General features: G+C 42.4%; 1 protein-coding gene across 3 annotated transcripts in view; it reads right to left on the bottom strand.

Annotated features, from left to right (window-relative positions):
• The window catches only part of IFT80 (intraflagellar transport 80), a 176,815-nt gene that overhangs the window by 23,969 nt on the left and 126,533 nt on the right, over window positions 1-26,313 (bottom strand). For all 3 annotated transcript variants that reach the window (XM_030215943.1, XM_030215942.1, XM_030215945.1), the window contains exons 14-16: window positions 19,381-19,516; window positions 11,978-12,125; window positions 10,689-10,860 (exon numbers count right to left, since the gene is read on the bottom strand). In XM_030215943.1, coding sequence (XP_030071803.1) covers window positions 10,689-10,860; window positions 11,978-12,125; window positions 19,381-19,516 — 456 coding nt within the window. The remainder of the gene's footprint in view (window positions 1-10,688; window positions 10,861-11,977; window positions 12,126-19,380; window positions 19,517-26,313) is intronic.

The following is a 26,313-nucleotide window of genomic DNA, read 5'->3' on the forward strand; positions in this document are numbered from 1 at the left end:
AGGTGTGCTGAAATATGTCCTGCACTTTTGAAGGCGCATGTATTGGATACGTGCAGGTCCATTTTTCAGCGCGCCTGCAAAAAAGGCCTTTTTTTGGTCCAAAATGGACGTGGCAAAAAAAAAAAAAAAAAAAATTGGCGCACGTCCATTTTAGGCCTGATACCTTACCACCCACTGACTTAGCAGTAAGATCTCATGTGTTAACTGGGCGGTAATCGTCAGCATGCATACACTGCCGATTACCACCACGCAGTAGAAAATTAAAAATATTTTCTGCCATGCGTAAAAAATGGAATTACCACCCACGGCACTCTATTCTGGCGTTTGCCCTATTTATTTAACTTTTTTAACATTTATTTCTCGGTATTTTATACATATTACTAGGATTGTGTTGCACCATTATTTTTTTTTATTTTTTTACCATGTATACAACCTCTGTAAGAACATGCTTTAGTTTTGAAACTGAAACCTGTGCTCTCCTTTGAGGACCTGAACAATACTGCTAACTGCCTTCTGATTTTTTATTCTTATATCTCAGCTGTCTGGTTATTTATTTATTGCATTTGTATCCCACATTTTCCCCACCTCTTTGCAGGCTCAATGTGGCTTACAATACATCATGGATAGTGGAAATATATAAGATAATAGACATTTAGTATTACAGAAGTATTTTGGGTAGCATGATAACAATAAAGCATGATAGTTGTATAACAAGCAAATATTATAAGACAATTCTGGGTATATGTGGAGGAGATCGTATTTGTTGATCTTTGTGGTATGCCTTGTTAAAGAGATGGGTCTTCAGTAGTTTGCGGAAGTTAGTTAGTTCATAGATCGTTTTTAAGTTGCGCGGCAGTGCGTTCCAGAATTGTATGCTCAAGTAGGAGAAGGTTGACTTTAGACCTTTGCAGTTGGGGAAGTGGAGATTAAGGAATGTGCGGGATGATTTTTTAGCATTCCTGGGTGGTAAGTATATCTGGTCTGACATGCAGGCTGGGGCATCTCCGTGAATGATAATGTGAACTAGAGTACATATTTTGAACGTGATGCGTTCTTTGAGAGGGAGCCAGTGTAGTTTTTCCCGTAGGGGTTTAGCGCTTTCATATTTTGTTTTACCGAATATGAGTCTAGCTGCAGTGTTCTGGGCTGTCTGAAGTTTCTTGATTATTTGCTCTTTGCAGCCAGCGTAAAGTGCGTTGCAGTAGTCTAAATGACTGAGTACCATTGATTGTACCAGGTTGCGGAAGACGGTCCTTGGGAAGAAAGGTCTTACTCTTTTTAGTTTCCACATTGAGTGGAACATCTTCTTGGTTGTGTTTTTCGCGTGATTCTCAAGTGTTAGGTGTCGATCAATGGTAACTCCAAGAATTTTTAGGGTGTCCGAAATTGGAAGATTCAGTTTTGGTGTGTTAATGGTGGTGAATTTGTTCGTGTTATGTTGAGAGGTGAGTATTGGGTTAGTATTATAGGTTTAGCTACCTATCTATTCTCTGGACTTTAATTGCTTAGTTAAATTGAGCTGACTGTGTATCTATATTGTGGTGTACTGCTCTGTCTTCTAACCTAGACAAAAAAAAAAAGAAAGACCCCCCCCCCCACCTTTCTTTCCCTCTGCCTAGTTCTGATAGATAGGACAGGCATTTCAAACTGTCTCTGGTCTATCACTGTATTTCCTACCTTTGTCTCTGCAAGGTTTATTTTCCATTGCTAGTCCTAGGTAAAGAGAGTAGGTACAGACCCTACAGCTGGTTTAATTTAGTTAGAGCTTACATTAAAAAAACTGCAATATTTATTGGGATCTTGCACACTGGGATTAAAGAAACTGCAATAATTGGGAATACAGTGCAATCCACTTAAGTGCAAGGGTCTGGGACCAAAGAAATGCATGCAGTTAACCGGAGCGTGCACTTAACCGTTGTGACCCAAAGAAGCTTGACATCTGATAAACATATGTACAGTACTATTTATTATTATACATACAGTATACAGTCTCCGTTAACTGACGTTAGGCTTACTTGAAGTAATCAGTTATAGTCCTATGTACACTATTGGGTCTGTGAGTTCCATAGACTACATCTGCCAGACAGTAAAAACTGTCATAGCACTGATAGCCAGTGGCCTCCAGATAGGCCCGCAGGGTGTTGAGACTCTCCAGCGCTCTTGCAAAAGTGACAGGAGGAGGTTGTTGAATTTCGTCAGCATGTGCCTTGCTGCTCATTTCATCCTCTGTTTCATCATCAGCCGTTGTTGCCTGCGTGTAGCGCATAGATCGACATCAATGCTGTCGTCAGCTGTTTGTAGATCATAATCAACAGCTACATAGTAATGAAACTCCTCTTCAGTAACACCGGCTGGGATGTCAATAACCTGTTCATCTGACGCGTTTGAAACTGTTTTGTCCCTCTCCACATCCTTAACAAAGCTTGCCCGCTTGTAGCAGTTCACAATGTTTGCCTGTGTAACATGATTCCAGGCTTCTTTCTGCATATGTAAGGAATCCAACAGTGATAGATTACGAGCCAGTTCAACAGCACGTTTATCCTTGCCAGTCTGGTCATCCATAACGCTCATCAGACGACGTAGCACAAGAGCCCGATAATGAAATTGGCTATTATGCCCTGATCCATAGGTTGGATCAGAGAGGTAGTGTTTGGTGGCAGGAAGACCACCTTGACGTTAGACAGCCTGACGTCATCACTGTGTGCAGCACAATTATCACAAAGCAAAAAAATGTGATGCTTTTGTGCCCGCATTCTAGTGTCTAACATCTTTAGCCACTGCTTCCAAATTTCCTCAGTCATCCATGAATTTGCATTAGACTCGTATGACACAGGAAGTCGCTTAACTTTCTTGAAGCAATGGGGCTGTTTGCTCTTTCCAATGACAAGGGGTTCCAACTTCTCACTCCCATCCATATTGCAGCAAAGGAGGATCATCAGTCGGACCTTCGACGTTTTACCTCCAGTAGTTTCGGTATGTTTGAATGCAAGTGTTCTATCAGGAATCGCTCACCAGTAGAGACCGTTTTCGTCAGCATTGAAAATATCACGAGGTGCAAACTCGTTCAAGATGGTAGGAAGAACTGAAACAACCCAATTTTCAGCACCAAAGTCATCAGCGTCTTTTTTCTCACCATACTGTTTTTTGAATGTTATGCTGTTCCTCATCTTTCCAACCATCCTACAGTGGCTCGAGAAAACCACCGAAGAAGAGCATCTTCTACCTCCTCAGCTTTTCCCGCCCGTTTTCGTTTCCGTTGTGGATTTGTATTGTTTTGCCAGTCTTCCAGAAGCTGGTCTTTCTGCTTCAAAACACGTGAAATTTGACTGGGATTGACACCATATTCTTTAGCAATAGATGCTTGACTTTGTTTTGTAATTTTTTAAGCACTTCTATTTGTTCGGCCAATGTTAAAGTCTTACAGTTCCGCCGCGACAATGACAACCCCAGTGTACACTAACAACATTCTTTATTCTGCCTGTGGAAGTTAAAGGGGCAGTAAATTTGAAATCTCGTTGGTTGTCATGTGCCAATCGGCTTCCATATTCTGTGTGCGCGCTTATGCGGAGTCTTTCCTGCAGAGGAGCAGTCTTAAATCATGCACGCGAATCTTGCACTTATCAGTGGTGCGCTAAACCGAAGTTTGTCTCCATAGAAATTGATGGTGCCAAACACGGGACCAAAGTACGGCATGCAGTTAAACAGAGCTTGTGCTTATCCGATGTGCACTTAAATGGAGTGCACTGTATTTGGTTTTAAAGGAGAAAAGTTAGATTTTAGCAAAACCTGGATTTGGTTTCTAATTGTGTCACTGCTTACCCCTCCTAGAGAACAATTTTAATGATGGTACTTGGCTGAATCACTGTGAGACTGGCTATAATTAGGGAAGAGAATGAGGGTTCTAACACTAATGTTGTTATTCACCTGGGGATAAATGACATAGACAATAATACCCCACTTGTAACCCAGAGAGCTTTCCAGGAGTTGAGGAGGGGGGTTTTGTTCAGACTAACTTTTTCTGATATTCTACCTACATATGGAAAGGGAGAGGAAAGATTTCAAAATACTGAGAACTTCAATAAGTGGCTCAAAGCCTGGTGTCACCAAGGTTTTAAGGGGGATGGGGCAATACATGGAAAAACAAAAGACTATATTGTAATGATGGGCTGCATCACACTGTGGCAGGAAAAAGAATCCTTGGTGAGAGATTCAGACATGTGTCTAGGCATTTAAACTAGAAGCTGGGGGTGGCAGCTAGAAGCAGGTCAATTCAGGTAGTCACCCCCAGCAAAAGACAAGCTGTGACAGTAGTAAAGAGAGCAATGATCTTAGCAATTCACTTCTTAGCAATACCATAGAAGGTGAGATTAAACAAAAAACTATACAGGTGATGAGACTGCCACTGAAATTTAGCTGGAAAGCAAGGGCCACAAACACTCACAGTCTAAGCAACAAAGTTCATGATCTGTAAGCTCTGATGTTAGAAGCAGATTTAGATATTATTGCTATCACAAAGACATGGCTCAATGGCTTCCATGAATGGGACGCAAACATACCAGGCTATAATTTATTTAGGAAAGAAAGAAAGAAAGAAAGGGGAAGTGCTGCTACTGGGAGATTTCAACCTGCCAAATGTGGACTGAAAAGTTCCATCTGCGGAACCAGATAGAAGCCAGTAAGCCTCACTTCAATTATTGGAAAAGTAATGGAAGTGTTGCTGAAGGAAAGGACAGTGAATTTCCTGGAATCCAATGGGTTACAAGATCCAAAGCAACATGGTTTTACCAAAGGTAAATCGTGCCAAATGAATTTGATTGAATTCTTTCACTGAGTGACCAAAGAACTGGATCAAGCATGTGTGCTAGATATATATTAGGCATATTTTCAAAGCATGTAGCCTTCCAAAGTTCCATAGAAACCTATGGAACTTTGGAAGGCTAAGTGCTTTGAAAATATGCCTGATAATCTACTAAGATTTTAGCAAAGCCTTTGGCACGGTTCCTCATAGGAGGCTCTTAAATAAACTTGACAGGCTGAAGTTAGGACCCAAAGTGGTGAACTGGATTAGAAACTAGTTGACAGACAGACACCAGAGGGTGGTGGTCAATGGAATTCACTCGGAGGAAGGAAAGGTGAGTGGCGGAGTGCCTCAAGGATCTATGTTGATTCTGTTCAATATATTTGTGAGCAACATTGCCATACGTTTAAAAGGTAAGATTTGCCTTTTTGCAGATGATATCACGATTTGTAACAGAATGGACACCACCCTGGAGGGAGTGGAAAACATGAAAAAGGATCTACAAAAGTTAGAAGAATGGCATAATGTTTGGCAATTAAAATTTAATGCAAAGAAGTGCAAAGTGATGTATCTGGGAAGCAGAAATCTAAGGGAGCCATAAGTCCTAGGAGGTGAGAGGCTGAAATGTACAGACAGGGAGAGGGGCCCTGGGGTGATGGTGTCTGAGGATCTTAAAGCAACAAAAAAGTGTGACAAGGCAGTGGCCATAGCCAGAAGAATGCTTGTCCTAGTATTTCCTTTCAACTTTTCTTGTCTGGTCTTCATCTTAGTTCTTTTCCAGGGTCTTATATTTATTTCCAAGGTTCATTCCCATACCAACCACAGCTCATTAACTGTTATCATATCCCTCCTGGCATTCAGCTCCCTTCTTTCTTTTACCTGCTACTCAGTTTCTGTATTCCCTTCTCAGATCTGTCCTTTTCATCTGTGCCTCTCTACCATTTTCCACCACCTCTACCTCCTTTAACCGTTTCTTCTCCTCACCCTCTTCCTCCCTCCCTCCAGTTTTCCTTCTTACCCCCTTTTCTCTCCCTCTTTCCTTCCATTCTGACCCCTTTTCTCTGGTCTGCCCCATCTCTCTCTCTTCTCCCTTCCTAGCTACCCACCCCCAAGCCTCTGTATGAGCCCCTCCCAGCCCCAGCAACACACCCATCTCCAGGCATCAACCTCCTCTCACCTGCCTCCCTGTCAGCCCCTGGCCTTTGCGTCAGCCTCATGCCCTGAGTTCCCTTTTTCCAGGTGCAGCACTAGAATCCTGCTCCTACACTCATGCCTTTAACATCTGCCCTTGCTCCCATGCCCCGGGTTAGGTCTATGCCCCATTCTTCCAGCACTAGCATCAGACTCTTTTACCAACCCTAGTATCAGATCCTTTTCTCAGCCCTACTATGAGCTCCCTTCTACCACCACAATACTGGTGAACAGCAAAAAATAAACCCAAAGGGTAAAATAGTTTACAGTTCTTAATCTATGGGTATAGCCCCTCAGAGACTGAGGATTAACCAAGGTCTGACCTGCAAGACTCCAGTATCAACACGAGATTATAGTGTCTGCGGTCCTATCTCTTTCATAGGGCTAACTTGTACCCATATTAATCCTCGGTCTCTGAGGGCTATACCCATAGATTAAGAACTGTAAACTATTTTACCCTTTGGGTTTATTTTTTGCTGTTCACCAGTATTGTGGTATTAGATTACGAAAGCAAGGGGAACAGCTCATACTGTTCTGTTACACTCCCTTCTACCACCCCATCATCTGCCAACATCAGCCCCTTTCTCTCACCTCCAAGCACCATGCCATCCCAATGCCCCAGGATTGTTATGATTCTGCTAAACAGGCAGGGGAATGGCTGGAACCCACTCTGCTAACAGGCAGGGGAATGGATGGAACTCGCTTCTCATTGGCCTATCAGGGATTGAGCTGACGTCTGTAGCAGCAGACGTCAGAAGCCAAGATCTACTTAACCTTACCTCTCCCTACAAACCTTTGCTTTAGCGTTTGATTGCTGTCAGCTGAAGCCTGCTTATTCTCTCTCTGTTTGTGCTAGAGCACTTTCTGTATACGTTGGAGTTTTTGCTTACTCTCCTAGTAGCTTGTTGATTCTTTGTGTGTGTGCTGGGTATTCCCAGCATGAGCTTGACTGACTCACTATACTGTACCTGTGTCTGTTCCCTGCTTGCTGCTGTAGTGTGGTCTGTGGTAAGCTTGTCCCTTTCATTTGTTTAGTTTCCCTTTCCTCAGTGTAACCCTTTATGTGCTGTATTTAGCATTTGCCGTCTGTAGTCCTGCCTGTGTCAGCAGCCTCCCTATCCTTGTATTTGCTCCTGTTCATTTTTTAAAGTTTTTCTTTGTCTGCCGTGTTTGCCCTGCTTCCTGCTGTTTGGTGTCCCAGAAGCAGCCTTCCCTTTATCAAGCTTTTTTCCCCTTTGTTTGCTGAGTCTGTCTCCTGATTTTGGTGAGCATTGCTCCTTGTCTGATCTGTGTATGTTAAGGCAACTTTCTCTGTTTGCTGCCCTTGTGTGCTGTGTGGCACAGCTTGTGTATTCCTATAGGTGGCTTCCCCTTACCTTTGAATGCTGTATGGTACAGCCTAAAGTATTCCTTTGTGTGGCTTCCTTTAGCCTTGACTGCTGTGTGGCACAGCCTTGTGTATTCCTATAGTAGCTTCTGGCTGTCGCCCTTTCCCTGGTGTCTCTTTATCTTGCACTGTGTGTGTTGCTTGTGCTTCAGTCCCTTGGGAGACCTCTTGTTGCTCTTTCTCCTTGCCCAGTGTATGACTCGGTTCCTGTTTAGCCATGAGGCCCGCACGCTTGGACTCTGTACGAGTAGGTTCCCGTTCGGCCCACCTGAGTGGTCTATCTCCCTTTTCCTGCTGGTGCTAGTTGCTTGTCCTGTGTGTGCGGGGCTTGATGGCTGGGGTTGTGCGTAGCGCCTGTTTGGTCTACCCTAGGCCTTGGCCAAGATCCTTCCTAGGCCTTGGCCTGGGCTCACGAACAGATTAACAAGGATCAGCTCTAGGTGAAACTCCCCTCTCCTTCCCCGTCATGGCACAACATTTCCATCTTGCTTCCTCCCAGCGGTCCAGCATCTTTCTTTTTCCATCTGCACCCTCCCATTTCCCATGATTTCTCCTTTCTTCTCTTCCACAGGGGATCCAACACCTCCTTTCTGTTCTTCAGTATTCAACTCTCCCTTCCCTTTGCCTCTGGATCCAGCATTTTTCCCTCCCCATGCCCTTCCCTCCCACCCATGCATTGTCCAACATTTTTCCCTCCACTACTCTCCCCTCACCCATGATCTGTTATTTTTCCCTTTCTCTCAACTCCTCACCTTCTACCTTCAGATTTGTTATTACTTCTAAAGGTCGCCAACAGCAGCAGGGCTTCATGCCTGATGGTTGTGGCCTACCCAGAAACTTCCCTCTGATGCGCTATGCTCAAGAAAAACAGGAAGTTGTGTCATTGGGGTGTGGGGCAAATTAGAGGGAAGGCTCAAGGGCAGACTGCAGGCAGTGGTAGTGAATCCCTGCTGATGCTAGTGACCTTCAGCAGCAAAAAGACTGGGGTGGGGGGGAGAGGATGTGAGAGGAAGCGAGAGATGCTGAATTGCAGGCAAGAGGAGAGTGGAAGAGAGATACTGGACCATGGGCGGAGAGGTGATTTGGTATTTCACGGCAAGCAACTCCTACCATGTGGCAAATGTATAAGTAAAATAGGAAATTCAAAGTGGTACTCCATTTCTCCAGGAACCATCTGTTGATTAAAATCAGACACATGAATGGTTAAGGAGAGGCAAACTGAAATCTAAGGATGAGTGATTGATAGGTGCAGCACAGGAAAACAAATTATGGACAAAACAGTTTACAGCAAACATAGAAATACTGGTACAACAGACACCTGTAAATTCTGTAAGAAAGAGCTAGAAATAGTTACTTGTCTCACAGCTGGATGCTAAGTTCTGATGGCAGAAAATTTCTATAGAGAAAGGCGTAACAAGGTGAAATGTCTAATTCACTGGAAACTTTATAAACGTTACAACATTTCTGTATCAGAAAAGCATTGGGATCATGACCCTAAGACAGGGGTAGGCAACTCCGGTCCTCGAGAGCCGCAGGCAGGTCAGGTTTTCAGGATATCCACAATGAATATGCAAGAGATAGATTTGCAAGCACTGCCTCCATGGTATGCAAATCTATCTCATGCATATTCATTGTGGATATCCTGAAAACCTGACTTGCCTGCGGCTCTCGAGGACCGGAGTTGCCTACCCCTGCCCTAAGAGAATATTGAAGAGGCTATGATCACTCAGACCCATCCATTCTTTAAAAACTGGAAGCAAGTAAGCCGGACATTGTGGTAAAAGAGAAAACATCAGGACAAGACCAAGAAAATGTGGCAGAAAAATACTGAAATCACACCTGGATAGATTGCCTATACATATTACATCTTATGAATTCTAGAAGAAAGCTCTCTTTGGCATGATGCAAGTATTATGATGAGCGTTAGCAGTAAATTTGCGAGACTGAGATCATGGCTGAGGAGTGAGGTTCAATACTATCAAGGTATGCACAAAACTAACCCATTTGGAGACACTGCCCCTGACAGATTCAATAAATACGGCATACTAGTAAAACAGGCCCGTTTCTGACACAAATGAAACGGGCGCTAGCAAGGTTGTCCTCGGAGTGTGTATGTTTTAGACAGTGTGTGTGAGACTGACTGTGTGAGAGAGAGAGAGAGTGTGAATGTGTGACAGAGATAGAGAGAGAGAGTGAGACTGGGCGTGAGTGTGTGTGTGAGAATGAGAGTGTGTGCCATAAGCCCCCTCCCTCCGAGTTCCAGGGTCGTCCCCTCCCTCCTTCCGAGTTTCAGGGCCTTCCCCCCCTCCCTCCTTCCGAGTTTCAGGGCCGTTCCCCCCTCCCTCCGAGTTCTAGGTCTCCCTCCCCCTCCCTCCGAGTTCCAGGGTGGCCCCCTCCCTCCGAGTTGCAGGGTGGCCCCCCTCCCTCCCTCCGAGTTGCAGGGTCGTCCCCTCCTCCCTCTCTCCGAGTTGCATGGTCACCCCTCCCTCCTTCCCAGTTCTAGGGTCGTCATCCCTCCCTCCCTCCCAGTTCCAGCCGCACTTGCTCCAAATTTTTAAATTCATCTTCAGACGAAAGCAGCGTTAAAAGGCGTTCAGCCTCGGCCCTTCTCTCTGTGTTAGCTCTGGTCCCACCCTCATTGCGGAAAGAGGTAATGAGGGCGGGACCAGAGCTAACACAGAAAGAAGGGTCGAGCCTGCACGCCTGGTGGCGGCGAGCTGGGGGGGGGCGTGGCGTTGCAGCGAGGGCGGCAGAGGAGGGGCCTCGTGCTGGTGTCGTGGAACTACGTGACGTTCAGAAGATGGAGCCTTACAGCACAGCACACGAATGCCTCAGCCACGGAGTCAGTTTCAGAATGTTGGAGGCGCGTTTTATTAGATAGGATTCCAAAATGGCTCTTAACCTGATTGCCAGTATTTTATCAGACAACACTGAAAACAAAGAAAACTATTTCTAAACATGCTGTAAGTCTTTATACCTACATAGGTGGCCATAAATAGGATGCCATTAATGACTATCATATACCCATTTATACTATAAACTAAATTTGAAGACACAAATTGGCAAACAAACTAGGTATGAGAAAACAAAATGTAAAACATAAAAAAAAAATGACAGTTATATTTCAGTTGAGAATACAGAAGGAAATCATACTTGGAACTGTCCAGTACAAACTGAATTTCTGAAAATTCTTTGAGAGCTTAACTGCTATATCATGTTTAAATATGCATTAAAATGTATATTAAAATATAAATAGTACAATAAACTTAAATGTAACTTTATATAGTTTTAGTATTGATTTTAAAAAATTACCTTAACAAAGCGACAGAGCCTGACTGCATTTTCCCACTTTGAAGCGCCAACATACTCATGAAGAATAGCTGGATAGGGTGATACATTTGTATGCACCAGTGAACCATCAGCTCTTCTTATTGTTACACGATTTCCTTCAAAACTTACAATCTGTGGATTTTTACTAAATTCACTATTAAATAAAACAGAACAAGCACAAATTAATAAAACAGAATAACTGGCTTCTTTTCAAGAACTTTATACTGCAGTAATTTTGAATTGGGATAGTATGAAAATGACGCTCAATTATTGAATCTGAGAAGGTACAAAGGTGATCTACCAGAAAACTTAATTTAGTCTGATATTAAGCCCCATTTTGCATATGATATTTATTTATTTTAGCACATTTGATATACTGCTATGGCCCACACATGGGCATGAAGCGGTTAACAATGAATAAAACCAATAACTCAAAAGGAAGGAGAACCAGAGGAGACTTTGGGGAATCAGTCAGACAGTTAGGATGGGGGGAAAATTACAGAGAATAGATGGGGTTTCAGGGCTCGTATAAAAGCATTTACAAACATAAATGCTGGTAAGGACATTAAAAAAAAAACATATGTGTAGTCCCCTTGTAAAATGGATAGTTCACATATAATTTAAAAGTGTAACCACACCATGACCAGAAAATAAACTGCATTCTGTATATCATTTATTGTGGACTTAATATGCCACCTTCTCTGTAATACAAGTCACCCGTAAGTAGCTGTTTTTCTAAAACTCATTTGTAAATTAAATTTTTATATGTATAAATATCACCTAAACCTTCTAAAATGGCTTTCTTTATTTTTGAGGATACTAAATTTATATATGTATTATAAGGTACCATCAAAGTGAAAACCAAAGTAAAGCAACAGTTCACTAAAAAACACATACCAATAGCACAGATTAGAAAAAAAGTATAGTAACTCCTGTCGCATTCAGAGATGCTGCAACACCCTCATTATACCACCACAAATATGAATATATTATCTAAAACAGGGGTGGGCAACCTTGGCCCTCAAGAGCTGCAAGCCAGTAGGGTTTTCAGGATTTCCCTCAATGAACACGCATGAAATCTATGTTCATACAATGGAGGAAGTGCATGCAAACAGATCTCATGCACATTCATTGAGGAAATCTTGAAAATCCAACTGGGTTGAGGCCCTCAAGGACCAAGGTTGCCCACCTCTGATCTAAAATTACGTCATGATAAGTACTATACAGTAATTCAACAAACATTAGAAGTGATCAGAAAGATGTTAAGTTACCTTGCATCTTTTTCAAAAACAGTTTTTGATAAGAGATCTTTGTCTACATAAATTACATTGGGATAGTACCAAACTGTAAATCGAGTGTCTTGAAGTCCACAGAGTATATTAGAAGTGTCACTCCAAGCCAAAGCGTGCACCATAGTACCTTAAATGAAAAAGAATGATGGAATCATACGTTTTTTTTACATCCATCTTCTTGAAACCATTCTAAGTTAACTGGTAACATGGAAATTACTTAAACTCTAAATACCAAATGAATTCATAACCTTCTGAATCTGCTAGCAAATCATGTACAGATGAGAACATACATTTTCCATTTTCTATTGGATCAAAGAACTCTTATTATTTATGTGACCTCAGCATCACTTAAGGCCAGATGATCAAAGGCAAACACATAAGCTAGAGGTCATTAGCGCCACACTAGCGCCTGCATTTGCCTGTGCCCTATGATCAGAGCCGGCGAGCGTGTGTGCCGGTTCTGAGCGCAAATAGCATGCAAATGCATGCTAAAAGGGCATTAGGTATTCCTCCCCAATGCTCAGCAGGCAGCATGCCAAATATTGGTGCTGCTCCTGATCAAAGGACTAGGCTGGAAGGGCAGAACATCAGGAAGGGCCAGCTGCCAATTATACATGAAAATCAGCATATACATATGAGTAGCAATTTTGGAAAAAGCACTATACATACATATATGCAAGATGCACAGATTTAAAGAGGACATATTGCGCATATGATTTACATAGATTTTCAAAGTATGTTGATATTCCATACTTTAGAACAGCAATACATGTATTCCTGGGAAAAGTTCATTTCAGTCAAATGTAACTAACTATCAGCTACTTGTTTCAATCTAAGCTTTAGAGGAGAATGTGAGGAGAGAACTGTATTCATCTCTTTGGGGTTAAAAAAACACCCCCAAATTGAACAAGTTTGAGTTTCAGAGCTCAGCTCCTTAATTGGCTCCCAATGGTCATGTATTTTTCCAAAATCTGCCACTTACACAAACTAAGTTCCAAATGATGCTGCTCTATTTTTGATTGTGCTCTTTTGCGAAATAGTTTCTTCTGCTATGTGTGCCTCTAAAAATACAGGGGTCTATATTCAAAGAGATTTAACCGTCTAGAAACGGTTAAATGTCTGTTTGAGGCTAACCATAAATTTTCAGTGGCACTTAACTGGTTAGTGCACTGAAAATAACTGGTTAACACCAAAATGAAAACTGGCTATTTTGGGAGTGTTCCAGAAGCAGAGTTGGCACTTGGCTGGTTAAGTGCCAATATTCAGCTCTTAACCAGTCAGATGAACTGCATAAATAGGACTGCATAAAAGTCATTCCTATCTTTATGTTGCAACCTACAGCCAATTAAGTGCTGAATATTGCACTTAACCGACTATGTGTTTAGTTGGCTCTGGAAACTCAATCCTGATAACCAGAAACGGCCCAGCATTGAATTTTCGGGTTTAACATCGGCGGCGGTCGGAAAAAGCTCATCACAACTGGCTGAATATCGGGTCCATGCTTTTTTTTTTTCATGCTACTATATGCATTTTATTTATTTATAATCTTTTTATTCTGCATAGTCACAAAATTCTAGGTGGCTTACAAAATCACATCCACAATAAAATTACAAAATAAAAACACAAGACATAAAACAATTGTCAGCTGCATATTATATTTAATCTGCAGAATGAATATAAAAAAAAATTGAAAGACTTAGGTGTTACTATAAATTTGAGTGAATAACTCAGTTTTGAGTTCTCATTTAAATCAATCTACATAGTTAATTCCGCCTGACTCAAGATGGGGTGATACCTATGCTTATTGTCAGCTAAAACATTACATTCGGTCCTTAGATAAAGAGGCGCTAAAATTTGGACTGGGGAGGAAAATTCAGGGAATTTTTACGGAGCTTTCAGAAGAGGCTCCCTCTATCTCCAGTATTCAGAAGAAATTGTGGTCTTTGTTGCCTAGGGAGGAGCAGGCCCAGCTTAGAAAGAGATGGGAAGAAGATGTGGGGAGTGATCTTACCTCTTGGGATATTGTTGCTCATATCAGGGGAATCCCTAAACTGGTTAGTGGGGTGAGTTACCGTGAATGTGCTTTTCAAGTAATACACAGAGCCTATTTCACACAGGTTCAACTGTTTAGATCAGGGGGAATCAATACACCTACTTGTCTGAAATGTAACTTAACCGATAACACTTTCTATCATGCATTTTGGGGATGTGCAATTATAAGGCGTTTCTGGAGACAAGTGGAGTCCTTTTTATCCCTTTTGCTGGCTGGTTGATTCAGAGGGACACCTTCCCAGTTGGTCTTGGACTGTCCTGGTTCATTTAGGGGCTTGAAAGGGGATGAAATATTACTATGTTGCAAACTATGTCTGCTAGCAAGGAAGTGTATCTTGCAGTCCTGGACTTCGCCAGAATCCCCTGAGTTTTGGCACTGGTGCAATCAAGTACATCAATTATTGATTTGGGAAGCGCAGGAGGCCAAAGGTTCTTGTAAACGCAAAACTCGATTCCTCAAGATCTGGGGACCTTTTCTGGATAAACTCACACAATGAGGTAGAAGCCTTAATCTAAATAAGTTATGAATGACCGCAGCTGCAATGAATAGTCTTCTATTGTAGCTCACACAGTGTAATCCAAAAGGGGGGGGACAGGGTGGAGGAGGTGGGAGGTAGGGGGAGGGGGGTAGAGTTGTAGAGGAGGGGAGATTGAGAGGGCTTGCATTCTGGAAGGGGGGAAGGGGTTAAAAAGGATAAAAGACTGAAGACGGTTTTGTTTTTAAAACATTTGTGTGTCACTGGTTACAGAATATTTCTGTCTTTTGTGAATTTACTGATATACATTAAATATGTAATGTCTTCAATAAAAAAATTGAAACATAAATCAACCTACATTGTTCAATGTTCTGAGCTGTAATGGTAAACTGTTCCATAATTTAGGACCAAGTACCTTGAAAATCAAAGAGCAATGCTCTTCTAATCTTATCACTTTTAAAGACGGCACTTCTATTGGTGTCAGAGGATCGCAAAGCCCTTAAAGGCTGATAGATATACAAGGTAGAAGCAATAACGGGTGATATTAAATATTCATTACTTTGAATAACAAGAACACAATTTTAACCCTTTAGTGTCCAATGTTCCCATCAATCTGTTCCCATATGGCTTATTACGGGAACGTTGGACACCAAAGGGTTAGTTTTGCATGCATAGACCTGTCTATTTTCTTACTTAAATGCCCTATATAAAAAGAGACTGCAGGCACCAGAGATCTTCAGTCTTATGACGCAGTATTAAGGATAAGAATGTATTTCATTGCATGACAGAGAGCTTTGAAAATCAGGGGAGAAGACCTGAATTACTTTAGCTCCTAAATTTTTCTAGATCCCTGCTGGTCTTCCCCTTGGATAAATATTTGTATTTCAATTTTTTTTATTGTTTTCACCACCATACAAATAACCAACAGTATCAATATTCCAAGAATCCAAACAGCACATCAAAAATGGAAAATAACCATCCCCCTACCACTCCTCTCCCTATAACAATAAATCTTCCAATGAAATAATGTCATAGTTTTTATAACAGGGGCATGGCCAGACCTTGAGGTGGGAGGGGGCCAGAGCCCAAGGTGAGGGGGCACATTTTGGTCCACCTCCCCTGCCACAACCCCTACCAGCTGAAGCACTAGCGCCGCATATGTCTTGGCTGGCGGGGGTCCCCAACCCCGCAGCTGAAGTGCGTTTTTCAGCGCTGGTCTCCGGCGCCGCCACATTTCCTGCCGTGCTCTCTCTTCCCCTCACGTCATGTCCGGCATGCTCAGTTCCACTAAAACGAGTGTGCTGGATATGAGGGGAAGAGAAAGCAGGGCAGAAAATGCGGCGGTACAAGAGACCAGCGCTGGATAAAACGCTTCAGCTGGCGGGGGTGGGGAACCCTGCCAGCTAAACCAGGGGCACAGATCCAGTTTGGGGGGCCCAGGCCCCCATAGCTATGCCACTGTTTTATAACCTCCTGTTTTCTAGTCTCTATACCCCTCTTTACCTTTCCATTCCTTGCCCCTCAATCCCCCCCCCCCCCCAACTCTCCCTTGGATAAATTTTTAAAAATTGCTTAGAAATACTGAACGTCTCAGCAGAGTCATTTCCACAATTGATAAAGGCCTATTACTTGCCTTCTGGCTCCTAGGCGACAGCAGGGTTGTCTTTGGTGGAAAATAGCTCTCTGCAGGCAGACAGTTTGGATAGAACTCATTTTTGCAAGATTTTCAATATCAGGTAACTACCAGATCCAGCTTATTAGAAACTTTTCCCCTGGAGTCAGATAAGTAGTGGAACTTGAAATTGTTTTATTGTTTAGTCATGTTTGTAATGTTTTAATGCTTTTATGTTTTTTGTGTGTATTGCTATTTATTTATTAGGATTTATTTACCGCCTTTTTGAAGGAATTCACTCAAGGCAGTGTACAGTAAGAAAAAAAATCAAACATGAGCAATAGACAATTACAATAGACAATTTGGTGTGAATGTTCTTGTTATGGATGGTGATCTATTTTCTATATACTTTAGAATTCTTATTAGAGTACATTTTTGTTGATTCTTTTAAATTATTGTAAACCGCTGAGATTTACCAAAGCTAAGTGGTATATCAAGTTTTTAGGGTGTCTTTTACTAAAGCTTAGCTCCGGTTATCTGCAGAAGACCCATAGGAATAAAATGGGCCCTGCTGCAGAAAACTCGAGCTAAGCTTTAGTAAAAGACCCTCTTAATAAATTAAAATAAACTTCAAATCAAAATATGTTTTTAGGCTACAGGATGTTTATATTTCCTATTTATACATTATCCGGCTGAAGAGGGGCGTTTAAATAGGCTTTAATTGCTTTAGGGGCATCATTTAAGATTCTTATGTAAATGTGTAGATAAGATGAGGAGGTGTTTAGTATGTTTTCTAGGAACCTGATCGCCTGGATTTCTTTTTTGAAAATAGGATCAAACCAGGCAATGTGCTTGACTGTGAGTCTAGTTATTCATCTCATATTCTGTTTACCTTGAGACTTCCTAATCTAATATCATTATGATGATTATTTCCTGTTTAAATGATTTCTCTTTCTCCAGTTCTTCACCTGCGGTCTAACAGTTTGGAAATTGTTTCTTCTCTATTGTTTAGTTTTTTTTGTTGTTTACTTTATCAAGATTTATTCTTGAGTTCATAATATTTAAATGGCAATAAAAATACATGCTTAGAATATCTATGAATAATTAAATTTTACTATCATATCTGATGTGTAGGTAGGGCAGGTTAACAGATGTGTGTAGAATCGTTATCTTCTTAGAGAAAAGGAGAATACAAAGGTACATGCTATTTTGCAATTTAAAATTAGGCTCCGGACTAAGGGTCCTGTTTACTAAGCTGTGCTGTAGGAGCGCTAACTTTTTAGCATGTGCTAAAAATTAGCGGGCTGTAATGCTAGAGACACCCATATATTTCTATGGGTGTCTCTAGCATTAGTGCGCGCTAAAAAGTTAGCGCACCTACAGCGCGGCTTAGTAAATAGGGCCCTAAGGTATTATAAAGGTAACAAGCAAATTTTGCAGACTTGGAAGCTAATTTTTCTTTGAAAGTTCAGACTGGCACTTACACCTTAGACACAAAAGTATCTGTTTAAATATGTCCTGCATAGAAGCAGTACAAAGTATTCTCCCGAAAGTATGGAAAATCCTGCCGAACAAATCTGATTGACTTTTTTGCCTGGGTGACCAAAGAACTGGATGAAGAACATGAGCTAGATGTAATCTACTTGGATTTCAGATATGGTCCCTCACGGAAGACTTTTGAATAAACTGAGAGGGCTGAACTTAGAACCTAAAGTGGTGTACTGGACTGGAATCTGGTTGACCGACATGCGACAGAGGGTGGTGGTAAATGGAATCCGCTCGGAGGAAAGTAAGGTGGGTAGTGGAGTGCCTCAGGGGTCAGTGCTGGGGCCGATTCTGTTTAATATATTTGTGAGAGACATTGCTGAAGGGTTAGAAGGAAAAGTTTGCCTTTTTGCGAATGACATGAAGATAGACAACAGACTCGATACCATGGAAGGAGTAGAAAACCAGGAGAAGGGGTCTCCAAACATGGGAACAATGGTCAAGGGTTTGGCAGTTAAAATTTAATGTGAAGAAGTGCAGAATGATGCACTTAGGGTGCAGAAATCCAAAAGAGATGTGCCAGATAGGAAGGGAGAGACTGGTAAGCTCAGCTCGGGAGAGGGACCTGAGTGTAATGGTGTCCGAGGATCTTAAAGTTCTGGAAAAATGCAACAAGTCGGTGGCTGCGGCCAGAAGGCTGCTAGGCTGCATAAAAAAGGGTATAACCAACAGAAGAAAGGAGGTGTTGATGCCCCTGTACAATTGGTGAGGCCCCTCGTGGAGTATTGTGTTCAGTTTTGTAAGTGTATCTTGCTATGGATGTAAAAAGACTTGAAGCGGTTCAGAGAAATGCAACAAAAATGGTATGGGGTCTGCGTAGCAAGATGTACAAGCAAAGACTTGCTGACCTGAACATGTATATTCTGGAGGAAAGGAGAGACGGGGGTGACATGGTACAGATGTTCAAATATTTGAAAGGTATAAATCCACAGACAAACCTTTTCCAGAGAAGGGAAGGTGGTAGAACTAGAGGACATGAATTAAGGTTGAAAGGGGGCCGACTCAGGAATAAGGTCAGGAAGTATTTTTTCACCGAGAGGGTGGCAGGTACCTGGAATGTCTTTTGCGGGAGGTGGTGGAGACACAAATCGTAACTGAATTCAAAAATGCATGGGAGAAACACAAAGGAATCCTGTTTGGAAGGAATGGATCCAAAGAAGCTCAGTGGAGATTAGATAGCCACACTCACTAATTGGGAAGTAGAGCCAGTGCTGGGCAAGACTTATAAGGTCTGTGCCATGATCATCGCTGAATAGATTTGGATGGGCTGCAGTGGAGCTTTTCAGGGGCTTCGACAGCTTCAGAAATTTAGAACAAGAACAGTGCTGGGCAGACTTCTATGGTCTGTGCCCTAAACAAGGCAAGGACATTTTCAAGATCAGGTATACATATGAAGTATCACATCATACCATATGTAATCTTGTCGGGTAGACTGGATGTACAGATCTTTATCTGCCGTAATTTAATATGTTACTATGTAAGTATGAATGGAGATACGTTCCTGTGCCTGACTCAACCCCTCCTCAAATTCTGCCCTTTTTCTTGTGGATAAAACTATTGGTGCTGTCATCCAACTTATGTAGTTTTAGCCGTGTTGATGAGGAACAATTTTCAACTCTTTAGCAACATAAAAATTTTGATTGCTGCTGCCTATATTCATAAATTGAAAAATAAAATTGAATTTATTTGGTTCCTACCTATTTTTATAACTCTTTCTTCTTTTCCAAACCTCCGTACAGCAGTGATATAAAGATCTCTGTTTTTATCAATGAATGCAATTTTTCTTTCATTGGTAAGTCCTTTTTGATCCAAGGCAATCTCTACAATTTCAATCTAAAGTACACAATAAATAATTATTATAAAGAATATGATTAAAAATAAATTTCACCTTGATTTTCTACCACAAGCCATTAAAATTAACCAAATATTTAATCATGTACTTCATTAGTACAGAGAATAAAAACAGAAATGTACTCTTTCATATGTTTTGGGATAAAAATTCTAATATTAAAGCAAGAGACACAGAAAAATACATTAAAGGTATTAGAGAGAAATTCTTACAGGTCACTGAGATGAAATTGCTTGGCTACTTGAACAACAAAATCCAAAAAGCTTAAGAAAATTCAGTAGTAAAAATATGTAATAAAACAATAATATCCAGACATTCTATTTGAAATGACAAGAACTATAACTTCAGTAGCAATTAATTCACTGTTATATAGCTTCCCAACCACACATGCTCAGAAGCTTTCTTGAAAGCTCTCTTGATGTGCCTTAGACAGCATGTGAAAACCATGTGTGCAGGGATTTGAAAATTCATCCTAAGGGATGAAATGCTCTCCATAACTTTTTTCAGAAAGGAACAGTCAGGGTCGGCTCAAGAGGTTATTGTACCCTGAACAAACTATGACTTTTGCGCCCCCCTGACCCTCTTACTTGCCGCGCTACCACCTACTCTGCAGCTAATATGGTGGTATAAGACAAAAATAAGAAAAAATGATGTCTTACCTGACAATTTTCTTTCCTTTAGTCCTACTAGACCAGCCCAGACTAATGGGTTCTGTTCATCAACCAGCAGATGAAGACAAAGTGATTTGCCCTTAAAGGGTATCATGCAGCCTGGAGTGTTCAGTATTTTGATTAGCCAAGCAATGGTGCTCTAGATATATTGCCGGTCATTATTGAAAAGTCAAGACCATCATTCTCATTCAGCCAAAACCTGATCCAGAAAGGAGGCATATACTGTACTGGCATACAGGTATTTCAATCATACAAGAGATGTGTGAGACCAAGTATAGAGAAAACATCTGAAACTAGAATGAATAAAAGTAATCCAAAAGAGAGAAAGGAACATCGCCTAACAGAAATAAGATCAATGAAAAAAAAAAAGCGGGTGACTGGACTGGTAGGACTAAACGAAAGAAAATGATCAGGTAAAACAATTTTTTCTTTCCTTGTTGTCATACCAGAACAGTCCAGGCTAATAGGATGTAGCAAAACAGTGTCCATAAAAAAAAAAAAAAAAAAAAAAGAGAAAGAAAGAGAGAGAGAGAGAGAGAGACAGATAAAGATAAATTGGCTAACCTTGAATCCTGAAAGGTGGAGAGAGAATACCAATAGAGCCATGGCTCAGACCACAGCAATCAGCTGGAGAAAACATGATGTAGGGCAGCTAGGATTATGGCCAAACAAGAATGCTGATAGGCTAGGCATATAATCAATGTACTAAGCTGGAGAACTCTCTCCAACCCATGAGCCAAACACAAGCACTGTAGAGGAACAGGCGGTCCAAGAAGCCCGAAAGGTCATTTGATGTAGAAACATGGAAGAAAAGAGAACAACAGATGGAAGGCAGATGCAGGCAGGTTGACTAGAAAAGGGGCCGAGACAAAGTCTCAACTTGAGTAAGCCAAATATATGACTCCAAGAAGGAGCCGAACATGGAAATCAACAAACAAAGGAATGGCAGAGTGTTGGCAAACAACAAAATGGAAGAGAGTTGTTCTAAAAATCTTTTCTGCTTGACTGCACCGATTAGTTGTGAAAGGAAGGCAAACTCCTCCATTGAGAATCAACACATTTGGTTAGAAAGGGCATAAGCGATCCTAGGAAGCCACATATTGTTTGTACCTGCAACCACCCCCTGGGTTGTACAGAACTGGTAATTCATAGATGCAACAACTGTCTGTCTTATTTGGTTGCACAACTAGCTATGCTGTGTGGTCGATATAACCAAATTTCTTCTTAACCTTCAGTGGTCACCTACATGTCTGTCACGGTCTCAGGGTCTAAGCAAACTATCATGGACTCAGGAAAAACATGAGCTCTTGGGCTGCTGTTGACGAACTGCAGCAACAGGCAAAACCCTCCACCCAGGACTGGACTAACCAGGCAGGAATGGAGCAGACTAGAAGTGCACTAAGTACAGAGGCAGAAACATACCAGAAGTGCACAGAGAATACAGGTTGTACTAAGACACAAACCAGGACTGGACTAGGCAGGGAACGCAGGGACAGAACTAAGTAAAGCCAGAAGAGAAAACACTCAAACGAACTGCAAGGCCGACCTGGAACCGATGCACAAAGAGCTCTCTCATGCGGGCCACAAGGCCGAACGGGAACCCAAACACAACAGCAGAAGGAAGAATAAACTAGGTAGAGCTCTAGGCAAGGCAGACTACGCAGAGTTCTAGGCGAGGCAGATTAGGCAGAGCTCAAGGAATGGCAGACTAGGCAGCGTGACTAGGCAGAGCCTTAGGCAAGGCAGACTACGCAGAGCCCTAGGCAAGCCCACACAGCCACACAAAGAAACAACAGAACAAACAGACAGACAATAACCTAGACAAAAGTGCTAACACTAGCACATAGACACGCTGAAGAACTCAGGCAGAAGTGCTAAGCCTTGCACACAAACAGAAGAACTCAGGCAAAAGTGCTAACCGTAGCACATAAGCAAACAGAAGAACTCAAGCAGATGGAAAAAGAATACTAAAAGCCTTAGGAATACTTCCAGACAAATACTTGTTGGTAGAATCCGTGGAAACCACTGCAGAACAATGAAGAACAGCTACTGCTAACTATGACCAAGCTACCTGTCATAACAGATAAGGGACAAACGTACTCCTGTTCCAGAATGAGGACCCAACCTCCAGCCAGTATAGGCTCTACAATTAGAAACATCACCTGTCTACTCATACAGCCTGGATAAGTTAGTACATAAGTAATGCCACACTGGGAAAAGACCAAGGATCCATCGAGCCCAGCATCCTGTCCACGACAGCAACCAATCCAGGCCAAGGGCACCTGGCAAGCTTCCCAAACATACAAACATTGTATATATGTTATTCCCGGAATTGTGGATTTTTCCCAAGTCCATTTAGTAGCGGTTTATGGGCTTGTCCTTTAGGAAACCGTCTAACCCCCTTTTAAACTCTGCCAAGCTAACCGCCTTCACCACGTTCTCCGGCAACGAATTCCAGAATTTAATTACGCGTTGGGTAAAGAAAACTTTTCTCCGATTTGTTTTAAATTTACTACACTGTAGTTTCATCGCATGCCCTCTAGTCCTAGTATTTTTGGAAAGCGTGAACAGACGCTTCACATCCACCTGTTCCACTCCACTCATTATTTTATATACCTCTATCATGTCTCCCCTCAGCCGTCTCTTCTCCAAGCTGAAAAGCCCTAGCCTCCTTAGTCTTGCTTCATAGGGAAGTCGTCCCATCCCCGCTATCATTTTAGTTGCCCTTCGCTGCACCTTTTCCAATTCCACTATATCTTTCTTGAGATGCGGCGACCAGAATTGAACACAATACTCAAGGTGAGGTAGCACCATGGAGCGATATAACGGCATTATAACATCCTCACACCTGTTTTCCATACCTTTCCTAATAATACCCAACATTCTATTCGCTTTCCGAGCCGCAGCAGCACACTGAGCAGAAGGTTTCAGTGTATTATTGACGACAACACCCAGATCCCTTTCTTGGTCCGTAACTCCTAACGTGGAACCTTGCATGACGTAGCTATAATTCGGGTTCTTTTTTCCCACATGCATCACACATACGTGTTACATCTTATGAACTCCAGAAAACAGCTGTCTTTGGCACAATGCAAGTACTATGGCGAGCATTAGCAATAAGTTTGATGGAACACTGCCAGGATGGGCATGTAGTTTTGGGAAAAATGTTGGTAAAATGAATGAATGTTTAAGATGGAATTCTGATACTACCTTAGGAAGGAACTTCCCCCATTCTCTATCTCTGTGGATAACACTCTCATCCTCCCTGTATCATCAGCTTGTAACCTTGGGGTCATCTTCGACTCCTCTCTCTCCTTCTCTGTACATATTCAACAGACTACTAAAAACCTGTTGTTTCTTTCTCTATAATATCACCAAAATTTGTCCTTTCCTTTCTGAGAACACTACCAAAACGCTTGTCCACACTCTTATCAGCTCTCGCTTAGACTAGTGCAACTTGCTTCTCACAGGTATCCCACTAAGCCATCTCTCTCCCGTTCAATCTGTTCAAAATTCTGCTGCATGACTTATATTCTGCCAGTGTCACCATGCTCATATTAGCCCTCTCCTCAAGTCACTCATTGTCTCCCTATCCGTTTCTGCATACAGTTCAAACTCCTCTTATTGACTTACAAGTGCATTCACTCTGCAGCTCCTCAATACCTCTCCACTCTTATCTCTCCCTACACTCCTCCCTGGGAACTCCGTTCACTGGGTAAATCTCTCTTATCTGCACCCTTCTCCCCCACCTCCAGACTCTGTTCCTTTTATCTTCCTGAGCTGGTATGTAAAGCTCACTCTCTGGCCGTCTTCAAATTTAGGCTAGAAGCCCACCTTTTTGATGCTACTTTTAACTCCTAACCTTTACTCACTTGTTCAGTACCCTTATTTTATCATTCCCACCTTAGTAATTCCCTTATTTGTCCTGTTTGTCTCTCCTAATTAGACTGTAAGCTCTGTCGAGCAGGGAAGGTCTCTTCATGTCCAGTGTACAGCACTGCCTATGTCCAGTAGTGCTAAAGAAATTAATAGTAGTAGCAGTAGTAGAGACCTACTCTATTGTAGGTCAGCTACTAAGGTCAAATACTTCAGATGTCAGGAACCAAGTGGCTCAAAAGGAGCTTTCATCAGCTCCGTGAGGATAACGTTGAGAGGTGTGAAAGGGGGTTTTGTCAATAACAAACCTCGCATGAAGCAAACAACTAGAGGCTGTACAGAGATGGGCTTACCAGAGAGGTGCAGGAGGAATTCAAGCAGTTCTTGTATAGTACAAGTGAGCGGATCTAAGGCCTTGCCCTCAAACAAGACAGCAAACTTCCTCCACTTAAATGAGTAACACCTCTTAGTGAAGTCTTTCCTGGAAGCCAGTAAGATGTGGGAGACACCCTCTTGCAAATCCAAGTTTTCAAATTCTATGCTCACAACATCCAAGCTGTGAGGGACAGGGATTGGAAGTTGGGATACAAAAAGAAATCCCTCGTTCTGCGTGATGAGGGCCAGAAAACAGTCCAATCTCCACGGATCTTCGTAGGATAACTCCAGAAGAGGGAACCAGATCTGCCTCAGCCAGAAAGGCGCAATTAGGATCATAATTTCCTGATCTTGCTTGAGTTTCAGCAAAGTCTTCTTTATGAGAGGTATTAAGAGGATACGCATACAGAAGACTGTCGTGTTGGGTATCCTGCTGAAGGCAGTAGTGAGATGTGAATGTGTGGACTGATGACCACGTTGCAGCCTTGCAAATCACTTTAATAGAAGCTGACTTCAAGTGAACCACTGATGCAGCCATGGCTCTGACATTATGAGCCGTGACATGGCCCTCTAGAGTCAGCCCAGCTTGGGCATAAATAAAAGATATGCAATCCGCTAGCCAATTTGAGATTGTGCGTTTTCCAATGGCGACTCCCCTCCTGTTGGGATCGAAAGAAACAAACAACTGGGTGGACTGTCTATAGGGCTTTGTCCGCTTCACGTAAAAGGCCAAGGTGTGCAACTTGTCTACACCAGGGCGGGTATGAGGATGGGGAAAAAATGTTGGCAAGACAATTGACTGGTTCAGATGGAACTCTCACCACCTTCGGCAAGAACTTAGGGTAAGTGCAGAGGACTACTCTGTTATGATGAAACTTGATATAAGGTGCGTGCACTACCAGGGCTTGGAGCTCACTGACCCTACGAGCTGAAGTAACAGCCACCAAGAAAATGACCTTCCAGATCAAGTACTTCAGATGGCAGGAACTCAGTGGCTCAAAAGGAGCTTTCATCAGCTGGGTGAGAATGAAGTTGAGATCCCATGACATTGGAGGAGGTTTGACAGGGGGCTTTGACAATAACAAACCTCTCATAAAGCGAGCAACTAAAGGCTGTCCAGAGATAGGCTTACCCTCTACACAGTGATGATAAGCACTGATTGCACTAAGGTGAACTCTTGAGACCAGACTCTGATAAGTGTAGAAGGTAGTCAAGCAGGGCCCATGTAGGACAAGAAAAAGTATCTAGGGCCTTGCTGTCACACCAGACGGCAAACCTCCTCCATTTGAAAGAATAACACTTTTTCGTGGAATCTTTCCTGGAAGCAAGACTCGGGAGACACCCTCCGAAAGACCTAGGGAGGCAACTTCTCTCAACATCCAGGCCGTGAGAACCAGAGACTAGAGGTTGAGATGTACAAGCGATCCCTCTTTCTGGGTGATGAGGGTCGGAACACACTCCAATCTCCACGGTTCTTCGGAGGACAACTCCAGAAGAAGAGCGAACCAGATCTGACGAGGCCAGAAGGGAGCAACCAAGATCATTGTTCCGCGGTCTTGCTAGAGTTTCAGCAAAGTCTTTCATACTAGAGGTATGGGAGGATACCCATACAGAAGGCCTGTCCCCCAATGCAGGAGAAAGGCATCTGACGCTAGTCTGTCATGGGCCTGAAGTCTGGAACAGAACTGAGGGACTTGGTGATTGATCTGAGTGGCAAAAAGATCCACCGAGGGGGTGCCCCACGCTGGGAAGATCTTGTGGACAATACCATGTTGAGCGACCACTCGTGAGGTTGCATGACCCTGCTCAATCTGTTGGCCAGACTGTTGTTTACGCCTGCCAGATATGTGGCTTGGAGA

This window comes from Microcaecilia unicolor, chromosome 10 (genome assembly GCF_901765095.1).
Source record: "Microcaecilia unicolor chromosome 10, aMicUni1.1, whole genome shotgun sequence".
Classification (NCBI taxonomy): domain Eukaryota; kingdom Metazoa; phylum Chordata; class Amphibia; order Gymnophiona; family Siphonopidae; genus Microcaecilia; species Microcaecilia unicolor.